Source organism: Ambystoma mexicanum, chromosome 4q, assembly GCF_040938575.1.
Source record: "Ambystoma mexicanum isolate Mex_15411 chromosome 4q, UKY_AmexF1_1, whole genome shotgun sequence".
Taxonomy (NCBI): domain Eukaryota; kingdom Metazoa; phylum Chordata; class Amphibia; order Caudata; family Ambystomatidae; genus Ambystoma; species Ambystoma mexicanum.
This window is the reverse complement of record NC_090928.1, coordinates 636,047,179-636,063,898: the sequence shown is the minus strand read 5'-3', so window position 1 is coordinate 636,063,898 and position 16,720 is coordinate 636,047,179. Positions and strand designations below refer to the sequence as shown.

The following is a 16,720-nucleotide window of genomic DNA, read 5'->3' as shown; positions in this document are numbered from 1 at the left end:
GATGCCACTTCCTGTTTTGTCAAGGGGCTAAAGGTTGTGTTCCATCGCTACCCGCGATATCACTTCGGGGTGGGGTCAAATGACATCACTTCCTGTGATGTCATCAGGGGGTCAAGGGTTGTGTGATGTCACTTCCGCTACCCCTGGCATTTTGGTGAAATGACGTTCCTGAATTAAACTCCTACAAGCATACCAGTATTGGTTTGAAAAGTGGCTCAAAATGGCCGCCATGGTATTCGTGTGTAGAACGTGGAGAACAGAGGAAATAGACATAGGACAATCACAGAGTGGAAACCATAGAGACTAACAATGTGAAAGAGTATATGTATCACCCCAGTGTTTGAAACATTTGTATGTGAACAAGCAGCGAGCATGCTGCGAAACGCGTCATACGAGCGTTCTCCTTTTATAACAATTATTTAATGGTTTAATAATTAAATAAAATTTTGGATATTACAAGAGAAAAACAACTGAGTCAGGCTGGTTTCTTGAAGCTTCAGCGCAGCACAGACATGCGGATCGATTGGAGTGCAGATCCTCCTTTGGGGCGCCGGAGGTCTGGCTGTTGTCCCCTTTGTTCAAATATATATTTCTCCAGGACTTGGCTGGACCGCCAGTCAGTGAGGAGCACGCTCCTTTCAGTAAAATAAATACTCAGTCCAGTTCTTCGAATTCCATAAACATTTCTTCTTTATTTGATCATAATAGATCACGCATCATAGCTCCATGACATATAGCCGCCATCAATCCCGGCTCTCCCAAACAAAAACAGTTGACGTGTTTCGCGGCACCACTTGCCGCTTGATCACAACACTGTGTCTCTGACACCATCTTGTTTTAAGGTTACGGGCAGCATGGTAGTGGACATGGAACGGGGTCATGACAATGGACATTGAAAAGGGACTCATACCCCATGTGAAACTTGACGGCCATCTTATAATAGGCTTAATACCTAAAATGCATTCACACTGGGTAACATACTGCCCTTGGTATAGTAGTCCAAGTGGGCCATCATGATAGCGAGTGTTTCAGTGCATTGGTTCTTTTCTTGTTTTTTTTTTAAAATGCTGTCACCGTTTCAATTCAAATAACTACCATTGTTACTTGTACAAATCGGCCTTCAATGTTTTCCATATTACATCATTTCCGAAGTGTGAAATGTGATACTCACAATGCATGAAGTGCTTAGTGCATAAAAACAAATTCAACAATTACTTCACCTTAAAGTGCATAGTGCTAGCAGCATAGATTTTCTAAACCAATAATTTGGTTATTACTTAGCAGCATCTTGCTGTAAAGTGCATAGTACGTTCAGCATGAATATATATATATGCTAATGCTACTGACATTCAACTGCTGTATAAAAGTATCAGTTTACTTAGGTCTACTCAGTTATTCATGTTTTTCCTGGACAGGTTAAGCTGGCCGCTTAGTCCTAAATGTGGAACCAATGACAGCAGGGGATGCCTCTTTAGTCTAATGTATTTAATTTATTTTCTACTGTGTACTATGGTATCATTAGTGATGCGCAGTATGTGTCCCAAAACAGTGGATGAATTATATACAGTGACTTTCCAAAGGGGTAACTCCCGACTTGACTGAGAAGTCAGAACCCTTTCTCGATTTCACAGAATAAGATCCAGGTCCTCTGTCCAGTCACCAATAATGAGATTGTCTCAGCTAGTTTGTAAGCGTGATGCACTCTCTTGGGCTCCAAGATTCATTGAGGATTTCAGCAGCTGCAAAAACCATCAATAGCCACTAGCCCTGGACACACTATCACTGTGGTTCTTGTATGGAGACAGTGCATGGCAACAGGTATCTGAAAAGGGTTTTATGGAGGGCTGGCTATCCAGGAAGGACCACCAAGATAAATCTGGTAGTACTGTATGCTGTGTACTACCAAGTAGAGGGAGAGAAAGGTTTTGCACTCTAGAACCCATCAGTCCAAAGCACAGTCAAGGTCTCCTGCTGGCACGCTTGGACAAGCTGTTTGCTTAGTTGGGAGCCAAAAGGGTGCATATTTAGAGAGCAGCAAAGTTTCACAAACACTCGAAATATCAAACAGTCCAGCCTCCGATATCTGTAATCTGTGAAATGTTTTGAGGGCCAATTTGCAACTTTATTAGAGAGGCTGGGGCGTAATTTAGTATGTGAAAGATGCTCTGATATTGCTAAAGAATCTTCCAATCTTCTTATTGTTCGTATATGCTTGCTCAACACCCCCAACAAAGACCACATGAACTAATGTTTTTTGTATTTTTTGTATTTGTTATATGGTTTGCAATAAACCTGAAACACAATATGACAGATAAACATAACTATTACAATTGATTAAACAGTTTCAATTATTTGCTCTAAAAAGTACTAATATCTAATAACACTTCATAATATGCTTACAAATTACAATTTTATGTTATACTCGATCTACTTGGTTTATAATTTTATTGTCCTCATGAATAAAACAAGCTATACAATTATTTTTTTTTAGAACCCATCGATAAAACCTTTGCCACGCTATATTATCATGTTTGTTTGTACCTAAGAACAGCAAGGTCTATAGAGTTTCAGCAGGATCAACAGTTACGTCAGACATAAAATTCAAGAGCCCGTGTTCTCCTAGCCAATCCACCTTCTAGGCACTCTGTAGCCAAGTGTTTCCACGACTCGTTACATTTACAGAAACAACACAATGTGTCTTCACAGTGAATACATCGCCTATGGACTACACCATCTAAAGCATTTAATATATTAAACTTGAATCTCATGTATGTTAATCTAACCCTACGGTACAGAAATAAATGAAGATATCCTGCCAGCTTGTTAAATTGTACATTTACTTGTTTATAGTGGCCGTACGTGTTGTATTTCCCCAACAGTCTCGTATTGGTTGGTCCAGTCCCACAATGTGACCTTTTCATTTGATCAAATTTGGATTAGTTGCTAATTCTTCAATAGAGGTCCCAATGTTATCCATTTCTGTTAGGCATATGGGGAGTATAGGTGAGTAAGGGCTCATGATGTTACCTGCTGAAATGGTTCTACCTAGATCTTCAAATAAGGATTGCTTATTCGGACATAACATCTTGTTTAGTACCATTAGATTTTTATAGTTGATAATAGAGTCCAAAGATGACAATCCAACTTCGATTCTTAATAAAACCATTGGAAAGGATGCTGAAAGCCGAAGACGACGCTTCCCAAAAACACCTTTCAAATTACTGTTTTTTGGAAATATTTAATACCTTTTAGTCCATATGTCAACATTGGTACACTTTTGCCCTTGTAATAATCCAGGAGTGGTCATAATGTATAACCACAAAATGTAAGATCTGTTTTGCATATTTTGTGCCACTAGGTGAACCAATTTCCCCTCTAATCTGTCTAGAATTGTTGCGCCGGACCTTCTAGTAGCCTATAGTGGAAAACCCAAGTATACTATGTGATCCACAACCCTCAAGGGAACACCCCCTAGATACCATTTATGTTTACTTTTCCTTCTACCTTTGCCACAAGGAATTACAGATGATTTAAAGGCCTTTATTCTTAATCCATTATAGTCTAAATATTTCCCTAATGCGGATAAAGATCTAGACAGCCCAATATGAGGCCCGTCAAATAGCATTTGGTCATCTGCAAATGAATTAATGAAGGTGAAAAAGCCAAGTACTTTGTACAAAGTACATTTCTGTAAGGAATGTGTTGCAAAAGGTCAGCATTTTTCTGCTATGTAGTTTATGGAAAAAAGTCTTCACGGTTTCAAAAATAGTATGTGTAAAAATGGTTGTATTCCATCGGTTGCTGGAAAGCGGCCACATGGCGATCTGTCTGATATATGAAACACTTTAATACCAATTAGATGTATATTAAAATGTCAGAAGACTGTGACATACTTAACCTATACCCAAGCCGCTTTTTTTCTTTTTTATTAGTCTTTGCAATTCAGCCGATTTTAATCTTTAATTGTTGGGTTTTTAACCAAGTACTTTAACCAATGGAGAAGCATATCATATTTTTTAGCAAAACAAATCTCATAAGGAAATAATCAAATGCAAAGTTGCAACCATGCTTTTATGTAAATATCTGTGTACTTTCATGTTTTTAGCAGACTTTGCAGAGATCATGGTGTTGACAACTATGTTCTCCTATTCTGCAGCTGAACCCAAGTGATTTGGATGTGCCCAAATATTGTATAGTTGACCTTGAATAGGTGACACAAACATTGACTGACCGGATACTCTTCTGTTTCAGGGTGGTACGCTCACACAATATGAAGGAAAACTCAGGCTGGTAGAAATTGCACAAGTACCAAAACAACATGTTGATGAGTTCAAGTCTGTCTCAAAATTTAAAATTTTCAACACCAACAATTTGTGGATTTCGTTGAAGGCAATTAAAAGGCTACAAGAACAAAATGCAATTGATATGGAAATCATTGTTAACCCTAAGGTAAGGTTGTCAAATGTGATATTTAAAAAAATATATTGTTCATCATGATAGGTAAACAGTACCAATTGACATATTTTGGGAGTTAATTCTCTTCATTGAAACTTTACTTGTTTTGAAAAGTGGTGCAAAAAGATTAATCCTTTTTCTAAAATGTCTTTGGTGCTTGTCATCAGTCCTCAAGGCTTGGTGCATTAGGTCATTCCAAATTGCTTCTATGACTAGTCATGAGATACATTTTCTTGCACTATATTTGAATTGGTTTTATTTACATACTGATTGGTTAGTATGAACTTCTTACCTGTTGAAGCCACCAAGGACTCTCAGCCAGTATTGATATTTTATTTAACGCTTGTTAACTAGTAACGAGACAAAATGGGCCTTGGTGTATCTGGTTAAGGGAACGTTCCAGGTTTGTGTTGCTCTACAAAATGAGTAGTTATCTGTTGGCTTCAAACCATCAGACAGGGAGTTCTGCAGACTGGACACCTGAACAGAAAATAAACCTCATCCCAAAAAGCAAGGGAAACCTAGAAGCCTGAAGAGACCTGTCTGAGAGCAGGTGCGGAGTTGCCTTCGGGTCCCAAAAACCATGAGGGAACTCTGTGTGAAATGCCAGGTAGGCTATGTACATCACCTCAAATGTAATCTTATCAACAGAAACCAGTGCAAATATTGGATGGCATGGGGAGGGATATTTGCCCAAGTCGTTGTGTTAAATACTTTCCTTTGTTGCTTGTTGGGAAGTTCCTTTGTGGCAGGTCTTAATAAACCAACTTGTCACAAGTCCACCTCAAATAGGAAAGCATTCACCCAAATGAAAAGTACAAATACAGCAAGGTCTTTTTAAAGCAGTCAATATAGTAAAGGCGACTCGTGGTCACCTAGCTAACCTGACCTTGAGGCAAGATAATGTGGCAAGCCTTAAGTTAATATTTTGTCATGGGGATCTGGCATGGGCCAAGAGGCTGGCAAGAATTCTGCACTTCTTTGGTCTCATGTTAGAAAAACATCACCTTAGATCCCTCTGAGATTTTATTTCATTGTATTACTGGTTATCTAGGCCACCCCAGCTTTCATGAAACTGCTCAACACCATGGCCACAGCACTCATGACCCATCTGCATGGATGAGGACCGGATCTGTCATCAGGATACAGAGAGACTAGCATGCAAGAAGATTTTATAAGCACAGCCATTGGCCGCCTAAAAGATGTTAAATACAAGTGGTGACTGATCTGGTCCCCATTTCACATTGTTTTCCAGACTCTAAAAAGGGTGAATCCATCACCATCTTTGATCATCTGATTAGGAAGGACTGCTCCCCGATTATGGCTCTGTGCAGATGACCCACCAGGGTAGTGTGTTCAAAGTGGTGGATGCCACCAACAGGTCACGCGGAACAGGACACTGACACCCCTTGAACCCTCTATATTCCATAGATGCTCAAGCTATAAAAACCAGGATAGGTGGTTGGAATACTGGTTACTGATTTTTTCAACCCGACATCCCTACAAGCTTTGCCTGCCTGCCTGTTCGTCAGACAGAGGACTTTTTTCACACATGGTTTCGGGATTTCCAGCCCTCCGATACTATGCAACAGGTCCTAGCATTCAGTGATTTGCTAGTAATACAAAGCACATACATTGTGTATTCAATATTACCATGGAGGAAAACGTGTTATTTCTGTCACAAAAGCATGTTACCATTGCACTCCTGTTTGGCTCCCTCCATGCTCCATGTTTGGAAATGCATGCATTAATGCCATTACTATTTTGCCCTTTCTTTCCCATACCTGACCTTGCACCCATATGCATTCTGGATGTGCCTTTCCTTGGGAGTTTTTTATTTTTTAATCCAGCATCAATTACTTGTTGGGATTGTGCTACAGCCGCATTTTCCTATGGCTTCACAGTGCAGTGCCAGGTTCGCTTAATAGTTTTGTTTTTCATCCTCCAAGGGCCTTTCGCCATCAGTGACTTACCTCTATGACCAGTTCATGTACAAGAGGCTTTGTTTTAAAAATCTATCTGTATCAAACACCAGTACCTGACCAAAACGGTCCACATAGCCTGCCTTTGATTGCCCTTTATTATCTTTTTGTTCAGAGATCGCTGGATGTCCCCCTTGTAACATGAAATACAGTGCATGTGAGTGTTCAATGTGATGGGAACATGTGACTAGTTGATAGGAAAGATTCTGGAGTCTATTTTTATTGCTTGCTTAACACTTGCCTCAGGTATTGTAGACAATGCAACCTCCTCTGTGCTCAGAGGCCCTTCTTCTGAGTTTGAATGACCCACGTCATTGTTTAAGGTTTTTGGCTGTCACGTAGCATGGGCACCATAGGAGTAGCAAATATCCAGACCTGCAGGCTAAAGGCCTTGCGTAAACATGGAAACAATGATGCAGGAACCTTAATAACAAGCCAGAGGGAAAGTCCAGGATCATGATCTATAGAGGTCGTGCAGGGACTGTAGTTTGTGTATGCACACCTTAATATAGAAAGTTTCGATTTACACCCTGAAAAAGAGGTTTCATTTGGTACATTCAGTTGTCACCAGTGAAATTACTGAAGATTATTTCACACCACGTTTTACTGAGAATCAACAAAACATTAATCTGAAACCACAGGTGCATCAAGATTAGCCATTAGTTTTGCCAAAAGGTGCATACCGCCACCATCTAAGTAACATTGCCCACATTGACTACTCTTTGTTTTTTTTTTTTTTTGATATCACATTTTATTGGTTTTATAGCATACAACCACTGGTCCTTCCGAGGCCAGAATTTAAAACGACAACACTTAAAACTAATAATAATAACGTTGGATGGAAAACACACTCAGATGGATCACATACCGTATACGTATACAATATACAGTGTAATAGTATCTTGTTCTATAACAGGTTTTCTGTAGCAATGTCCATATCCCTTATCCTATGGTGTTATGGTATTAAAGGTTCAGGAGTTCACACCGTGTCTTCCCAGCGTTGCCATATCTTATCTGCTTTTTCAGGACAACCTCTGGCCCTGTAAACCCTCCTTTCTATTGCAATGCAAATGTGTACGTCCGTAATCCACTGGTTTACCTGCGGCGGTTCCGCTGCCCCCCATAGCCGTGCTATGTTTCTTTTGATTATCGCTGTTGTAGTCATGAGGCAGAGCTTTTCATATTTTGACATATCTATCTCACTGTCTACTCCTATTAACAAGTTTGGGATCTCTGGGGATCGTCTGGTTCAGGACCCTTGATAAGACATTGCAACATTGCTGCCAGTAATGGCTGATTACTGGGCACTTCCATAGTATGTGAAAGAAAGTTCCTTCTTCCCCCCCGGCAGCGTAGACAGTTAGGTTAAGCTATTTTACCCCAGTGGTACAAGGCTACACTCGGGTAGAAGATTCTGTATAATATCTTCAGTTGTACTAGGCGTAGCCTGGCAGATATGGTGACTTCACAGGGGTACATTAGGACCTGGACCCAGTCCTCTGACATGATCTCTCCCACTTCAGTTTCCCATTTTGACTTTAATCGTACCAGTTCTGGTGTGGCAAAGGAGGTGATAACACTGTACATAACTGTGGGGACTTTAGCCTGAATAGGCTCTATAACTATGTTCCGTTCCAATGGGGTACAGTCTGACATGTCAGAGAGGGTAGGGAGGTGCTGTTGTAGAGCATGTCGGAGCTGTGTGTAGTGGTATCTCTCTCTCTCATGGAGGTTGAAGGTCAGGATTAGTTCATCAAAGGGTCTGATAGTTCCTTCTACTATAATGTCTCTCACCTTTTCTATGCCATGCCTCGTCCACACTGGCCATTTCGTTAGTTTAGTCACTTCGGGGAGATTCCTATTATTCCATAGTGGTTGTAGTGGAGTGACTTTGTCCCCCCAGCCTATAAAGGTATGTGACTCTGCCCAGATACGGGGCGTTTGCGATGTCATGTCTCGAGAGGATGATCTGGGTGTTGCAGCATATAACTCTATGGGGGGGTGATGCTCTCACATGTGGTAATCTTGATTTGATGTGTAGTGTGTCATTTATCACCGACATATGGCTGGCCCAGTAGTATGTCTGTAGCCTCGGTAGACCAATGCCGCTTTCCCATATAGACCTTTGTAGTGTTTGGAGGGCTATTCTCAGGTGCCCGCCGCCTCACAGGAGTTGCCTGAGTACACAATCTATTTCTTGGAACGTCTTCGTTGGTATGTGCAATGGAGCATTCTGTAGTATGTACAAGTAGCGGGGAAGTGTTAAAATTTTAAACAGTGCAGCCTGCCCTAAGAGGGTCAGGGGTAAAGACATCCAGTACTGCACATCTCTTGTGAATCGTTCTGTGTTGGGTCGTAGGTTATTGAATGTATAGTCATTAAGGTTTCTTGTGATCCGGATGCCCAGATATCGAAAGTCTTCATGGGCAACTCTATATGGGCAGGACTCGGGGGTCTCAGCACCTAGTTGGTTTAGTGCAAATAGTATGGATTTGGACCAATTCACCTTCAAGCCACTAAAGGCTCCATATCTTTGTAGCAGCTGTGTTACCACTGGGCATGCTGTTTTGGGGTCCCGCAGGTATATCAGTAAGTCATCTGCGTATAGTGAGACTCTGTCTTCCCACCCTGGCCCTCCGGGTATGCCTTTCCAAGTGCATGTGTCTCTCAGCCACTGGGCCAACGGCTCCATGGCCAGTGCGAAGAGGAGGGCTGATAGTGGGCAGCCTTGCCCTGTCCCCTTCCCCAGGGCAAAAGATTGTGACGTCCAGCTATTTACCCTGACTTCGGCCATCGGTGCATTGTACAGCATTTGGATCCAGGATAAAAATCGTTTGCCGATCCCCATTTCACGCATGATCGCCCAGAGTGCCTCCCAATGGACTGAGTTGAATGCTTTCTCGAAATCTATTGCGAGTACTCCTACGGGGGTGTTCAGGGTCTGGGCGTATTCAATGGCTAGGTGTTGTCTTCATATGTTCATTCTTGTAGATCTATCGGGCATGAAGCCACATTGATCTGGGTGTATGAAGGATGTTATGACTTGTTGTAGATGTGTTGCTAACAGTTTCGCCAATATTTACGTCTCGCTGTTGATTATAGATATTGGTCTGTATGAGCTACATTTATCTGGAGGTTTGTCTGCTTTAGGTATTACAATTATTGTTGCCTTCCTTAAATCTGCTGGTAGTCTCCCCTTGGCTTGGGCCTGTTGGTACATTTTGAGTAGATGCGGGGCCAGCTCATTCCCGCCTATCTTTTTCCAGGTTTCTATGGGAAAGCCATTTGGTCCAGGTGTCTTCCCGTATTGGAGCTGCATCATGGCTGCTATTACCTCATCTTCTGTGATTTCCATTTCTAGCCCAGCAACTTGTTCAGCGTTTAGAGAGGGAAGGGTGATCTCTTACAATATGGAGACTTCAGCGGGAGCTTCAGATGCCCTGTATAGCCTTTCATAATATTTTGCAAACTCCTCTGCGATAATTGCGTCTGTTAGTCGTGATTCAGCATTTAGGGGTGTGATCGCTCTTACTTGATTGTGTCCCTCATCTCTATGCTCATGCCACGCTAGCATCTTCCCGGCTTTATCGGCCGTTTCAAAAATTCTGGCTCTCATCGCCCTGTGTGCCTGTTTGGCATTGTCCAATGCAATGTTTTGTAACTTTTTTTGAACCAGGATCAAAGCTCTGTTTGTGTCGGGACTATCCTGGATTAGATGTGTCCCCTCTGCCAGTTTAACATTTGCCTCTGTCTCTCAATGATTCCAGGTGTGCTTTCCTTTGTGCCGCAGTCCAGGAGATGATCTCCCTGTGAATCACAGGTTTGTAGGCTTCCCATAGGGTAATAGGGGAGTCTACCATTCCCTCATTTAGCTCGAAGTATGTTGTGCTGGCGTTTTGTAGACGTTCTATCAATTCCGGGGAGCCTAGATGGTAATTATTCAGTCTCCATACCGGTGGCGGGGATGGTTTATACGTCGTGATTGACATAAGCAGGGGGGAGTGATCCGAGATGCCTCTTGGGAGGTACTCTGCCTGTGTCACCGTGTGTATCATTAGTGCTGGTATACAGAAGTAGACTAGGCATGACAATGATGCGTGTACCCCAGAGTGATAGGAGTATTCCTTTTCCCCAGGATGTAGGTCCCACCACACATCCCTAATACCAAAAGCTTCGACAAATGTGGCTAGGTTAGTTCGGCAATTAGGGTCCCTACTGCATAGGTGTGTGCGATCTTGTATGTTTTCCATTACATCGTTGAAGTCTCCCCCCAGGATTAAGATATCTGAGTGTCATTAATCATCAAAGGCGTGATGTCTTCTATTAGCATGGCTTGCAGTGTGGGTGGGGCATAGATCACCAATAGGGAGATTGTTTTGTTCCAGAGTGTACCTGTGACATAGTGAATCTGCCCCCAGTGTCCTGTGTTGCTTCTGTAAGGGTAAAAGGAAGCCTTTTGTTTATCAGTATTATTACTCCTCTGGCTCCCATCGTGAAGCCTGCCTGTATTGCTGTACGGTAGTTGGCGCGTTTGAATAGTGCATTGGTCGTTCCTGATAGGTGGGTTTCAGTTAGGAAGGCTATGTCTGGGCTGTGCCTATTCAGGAACTGTCGCACTAGTCGTCTTTTCAGACTGTTTCCTAGATCATTCACATTCCAGGTAAGGAGCTTCAAAGCTCGAGTCTTAGTGTCTTGCGGAGTCATTTAGGCCTTCGTGACTGTAGGTAACAACAACGCTCTCCGGGATAGGGGCGCTGCTTTCATTCGCAGGGAGCAATGGCCTGCATGTTAACAAATTTGTAACTGAAGGGACAGCCCTAAAATCGGGCAGGAACTAATGGGCTGGAAAAACAAGATGTATATACAATGAATGTTCCTGCCCTCTCTAATTCAATACTGCAATAATTTAGAGCAGTGTATTTTTTAAACCTTCCGAAAAACACCATGCATAAGTATTGAATCCTAATTACGTGGTGATGAAACAACCATTAACAATGTTTGGTTTTTTATGGTAGCCTCTTTATTGTTTTTGTGGCTAGTCTTTTTAATTATATTCTTAAAACAAGAAAAGAAACAGATGTTCAGATAAAACAAGGTGGCACAGGGGATCACCTTGATTTTAGCTTGACACAACTTAGTTAATAACAAATCAACAACTGTGCATATGTAGAAAAGTAAAGAAATAATGAATAAAACAAAGGAAAAACTTGGAAACCTGTGCAGGTCTTTTCTGGTCTGTACTAACAATATGCTATGATTATTTATTAGGCTAAGGGTGAACACAGTATTGCTTCATAGAGTCCACCATTCCATAGGTTCAAAGCTATAACATATTGGATTCAATTACTGTTTTTCTCAATACATTTAAACAGAACAATAAATTCAGAAAAGCACAGAATTCAAACAATTATATTTGCTCATATAACCGTGGTTAGAAAATCAGGATGTCTAGAGAGACTGGTCCGACGTCTATTAAAGAATGGAGGGGATTTAGTGTGGTCCTAACAAGGTGGTCTGCAGTCAATTTTCCACAAGGATCACTGACGTTTCGATTGTTTACATTCACAATCTTCTTCTGGGGCCTTATATATGTAGGTCTCCCTATAGATAGACAAAGAAAAAGGTATCCACTTAGAAGAGAGTACCAAGTGTTTCTGTTAAAAATACAAGTGAAAGGATATAAAAACTTCATATTGCTGTTGCTACAATAAAGAAGTGAAGGGCTGTGGGCCCTTAGAGTTCAGAAACTGACCTTTCCTAGGAGCTTCCTGGAACCTCCTGTGGTTCCCCGGTTCTGTGGAAATGGTAATTTGTAGGCTGTGCATAAGTGTCACAGTCTGGGCGGGCTGGAAAAGAAGTTCAAACCATAGCCTGGGGGTGAGGGTCCATTGTGGCGGCCCTGTAGAAGAGTAGAAACAAAGGCAAGGCGGAGTTGTGTGAAAAAGTGGCTGAGCCATATGTCAAGTGTTTGCTGTGGTCTTGGGTGCCTATGAGGAAGATAGGATTCCTTTCTTTAGCGGAAGTTACAGAGAGGCTGTAGTGGGACTCAAAAGGGGAGCTCACCTGTATTAAATTTGGTTAAAATGCGGCTCGAGCTTCTCCTCCGTGTGCAAGTTGTCCGGTGAGGAGTAGTTATTGAATGCGAGAGGACGCTGCTCGTTATGCGTCTAAGTAGAGCCAGCGCGTCTGTATAGTGTCTCCGCTGTCGCGCATGCGTAAGACAGGGCAGGCTAGTGTCTGCGATGTGGGCGCGCGTGCTGAATAGTGTCTCAGCTGGCGCGCATGCGTGAGGCTGGTCCGTGTAGTGTCTGTGGAGTGCGCGCGCGTGCTGTAGTGCAGAGGGCAGGGCATGCAAGTGTGTCACGGTGCTGCAGCCGCTGCCCTGCAATGAAGGAGCACCGCTTCGGATGGCTGTGTAACTGTGCCCTCGGGCCTGATTCGCAAATTGTTATTGTGTCACATGTGGATGTGTGAGGGGGAGACGGCAATATTATCTGAAGAGCGGTGAGTGCTCACTACATGTAGGGCTGTGGGGCCGGAAGGGGCGTATGAACGTCAGAGAGGTCCCTGATAGCTAGCACTGGTGAGGGTGCCAGCTCCGTAGTATGTAGAGTCCTACCATATGTTGGCGTCAGTTTGCACTCTGCTGGTCCTAGCTACTGGACCAGTACTAGGTCGTCAGGAACACCTGTAGTTGTATAGAGGGCATTTTCAGGTAGTAGTATGGTAGTCCAAGGGGGCTGCTTCATTTAGGCCATTTGTTAGGGTCTGCAGCTTGAATATCCACCAAGATTCCTTATGTCTAAGGGAGTTCGATATGTTGGTGGTGCCTATAACTCGATCAATCACCCACCATTTGAATGAATCATGGGCATGTTGTAGTTCCATGAAGTGTGAGACCAATGGGGCATTGTGTGCTCTGCACCTTATCCTTGATTTGTGTTCACTTATCCTTTTGTGCACAGGCCTGGACGTTTGGCCCACGTATCTGAGTCTGCATGTGCACTCAATGACGTAGATCACATTGGTTGTTTTACAATTAGTGAATTGTCTGAGCTCCCATTCCTTGTTTCCTATGGGAAAGGATTTCATTTTTTAACGTCTGTCTACAAGCCATACATGAGCCACATGGGTAATGCCCACGGATTTCTCGCATGTTCCAAAGAGAGGACCTTGATGATTTTCTACGGGACCTGGTATGGGTCAATAGATCCTTCAGGTTCTTATTCCTCTTCAGGGCCATTCTTGGTAATGGTTCGTCTGGTAGGTTAAGTTGAACGATAGGCCAATATTTTTTAATCATGTGCCTGAATTGCGATGTGTTTGCACCGAATGTGGAGATGCATGCCAGTATGTTATCTGTGCCGGGATCAGAATCATGGGTTTTAGCAGTGAGCAATGTTTCTCTCGGAGTGTAGAGGGCCCTCTTCATTGTGTTTTTGAGCAGTTTCTTGGGGTAACCCCTAGTTACCAGTTTCTGTTGAAGCAAGGTCGCGTGTATCTTGAATTCTCCTGTTTCGGTACAATTTCTACGTATTCTGAGGAATTGTCCGTATGGCAAGTTGTCGCGTAGGTTTCTGGGATGGTGGCTGTTGTAGTGTAAGATGGTATTTCTATCTGTTTCTTTTTTGTAGATAGAGCAAATCAACTGATTTTCTTTTACTGCAATTTTGAGGTCCAGAAAGTTGACTTTTATGTTGCTGTGTTCCATGGTGAATTGGATATCTTCTGATCTGCCATTAAGCCATGTGAAGAAACTTTGTAGCTTAGTGTTCTCTCCTTCCCAAATGAAAATGATGTCATCAATATACCTGCGCCAAAGATGGATGTTCTCTTTAAATGGGTTGTTTACGTTCAGAATGAAGCTTTGCTCGTATTCAGCCATAAAAATAATCGCCATACTAGGGGCAAATGCTGCACCCATAGCGGTTCTACTGATTTGTAGCTAGAAAGACTCGTTAAAACAAAAAAAGTTGTTGGTGAGTGCTAGTTCTAATAGTTCCACGATGAAATTGATGGGCACTCTCCTTTGTGTCATATGTCTGGTAAGATGGTGTCGAATGCTTTCAATGGCTTGGTCTTGCGGGATGCTCGTATAGAGACTCTTAATATCCATTGTGACAAGTTGATTCCTGGTATTGTCAAAGGGTTGATGTTCAAAGGTAGTGATAGTCATCATAGTATCTTTCTGGTATGAGGCTGTTTTTTGGCAGAGCGGTTTTAGGAAGTAGTCAATAAATTTGCAGGTAGGTTCCAGTATGGAGCCGCACCCGGAGACTATGGGTCTTCCTGGGGGCATGCGGCTATTTTTGTGAATTTTAGGTAAAGCATAGAAAGCGGGGGTGCGTCCCTCTGTAGTATTGAGGAACGCCTCCTCTTTCTCTGAAATCCAGTTCCTTTCTTGAGCAAATTTGGTTATTTCTTGTATCTTGGCTCTGATGTTGTTGGTTGGATCCTTTTTCAGTTTTTTGTAATTATTTTCATCGTCCAACAAGGTCAATACCATATGGTTGTATTGCTCTGTACTTTGTATTACTATTCCTCCTCCTTTGTCCGCTGATTTGATGACCAGTGTGTCATTATTTGCAAGATTTTTGAGCGCTTGCCGTTCTCCATTGGTAAGGTTTTGTCTCTGATGTTGCTGATTTTTTTGAAGTTTTGTGACCTCTGATCTAATGCATTTTTCGAAGGTAAGTATGGAGGCGGGTAGTTGGTTATCTCTTGGGTTGAAGTTGGATTTAAGTCTCAGCCCTGTGTCTTCTTCCGCCTGTGTGGCTTCTTGGTTAAGGAAAAAGATTTTTCTTCGGATCGAACGGAAGAAATTTTGAAATTCCTCATCAATCTTGAACCAATCTGTATTGTTCGTTGGTACGAAGGATAACCCTCTGGTAAGTAGTGTAGTTTCTTCCTGCGTAAGGGGGGTGCCTGAGAGGTTGAAAATAGGTATGTTGTTTAGCGTCTCCTGTTGCCTCTCCGTCCCCGGCTGGGGTAGTTCCACTGTGGGTAATTGAAAAATGGTATTTGGGGTGGTGGGGGTCCCCAGTAACCTTCTCTGGGGCCCCCTTGCCCTAAAAAAGGCATCATGGGAGGTGGTGGTTGAAATTGGCCCATGCCTGAGTTCCTTCCTCTAGTCTGGGGTTGATCTTCTGATGATGAGTCAGATCCAGAGGTTCCTGAAAATGAGACTCCCTTTCAAAACCTGCTTCTTGAGGGTATTGGTGTTCCATTGAGTTTGTCCATCCTTTAAACATATAAACATATACCGAACGCCCCCCTCCCTATACTTCGCCCCCAACAGAAGCATCTGTCGCCCCATTGTAATTCAAATACAAGTTAAACAAGAACTAATCACTTGCAGCCCTTCGCGCATAAGTTCCCACCGCACTCGGGTGCAAAGACGCGGGGGAACCTTGCAGGGGGAAGGGGGGGGTGGCTTCCACCTGGGCTGGCCACTTGTCTGTGTGTCTCTTCGTGGCTATTATGGTCGTGTAAATGAGATTTTGACAATGTACAGTACCTTATACCCCACTCATCGGGGCCTCCAGGGTTCTCGGTTATTCATGCTTCAGGTGTCAGTCCTCCCCCTCTTGCGGTTGTGGAACGTTGTCTGGTGCTGGTGGTTGTTGATCCGGCGGTTCATGCCTTGGCCGGGCTCGGGGGGCTCTGTTTCTGTTGCCTCTTGCCATAGTCCAATCTCCTTCAATGTGCTGTTCTGCCCACTTCCACGCATCTTTAGGGTCAGTGAAGTGGACCGTCGTGCCTTTATAGTATAATTTAAGTTGGGCTGGAAATAGTAGGCTATATTTCACATTCAGGGTTTGCAGCTGTTTTTTGAGTTGATCAAACGATTGCCTGGCTTTTTGCACTTCCCTGGTGTAATCTGGAAAAAATGCTATTTTTGATCCGTTGTATGTGAAGGTGCCATTTGCCCGTGCCGTCTGGAGCAGTGCATCGCGGTCTCGATAATTCAATAGCTTAGCTATCACTGTGCGTGGGGGGGCACCTGGTGCTAGGCGGCCTGTCGGCACGCGGTGGGTTCGTTCACTTGAGAAAAAGTTGGAAAATGTTTCTGCTTCAAACATGTTTGTGAGCCACTGCTCCAGGAATAGCTCCATGTTCGGGCCCTCTGCTTTCTCCGGCAATCCCAGGATCCTAACATTATTACGCCTGGATCTTCCCTTACTCTCATCCACCCTCTCCTCCATGGTTTTTAGGCGGGCTGCAATTCTAGCCAACTGTTGTTCTACATTCCGTAGCCCGTCTTCCGTCCCAGATATGCGTTG

At 43.1% G+C, this 16,720-nt stretch overlaps 1 protein-coding gene across 2 annotated transcripts in view; it reads left to right on the top strand.

The window, feature by feature from the left end:
• Window positions 1-16,720, top strand: part of LOC138467890 (UTP--glucose-1-phosphate uridylyltransferase) — an 839,807-nt gene that overhangs the window by 664,234 nt on the left and 158,853 nt on the right. For both annotated transcript variants that reach the window (XM_069608192.1, XM_069608191.1), the window contains one exon: window positions 4,252-4,449. In XM_069608192.1, the coding sequence (XP_069464293.1) occupies window positions 4,252-4,449 (198 nt within the window). The remainder of the gene's footprint in view (window positions 1-4,251; window positions 4,450-16,720) is intronic.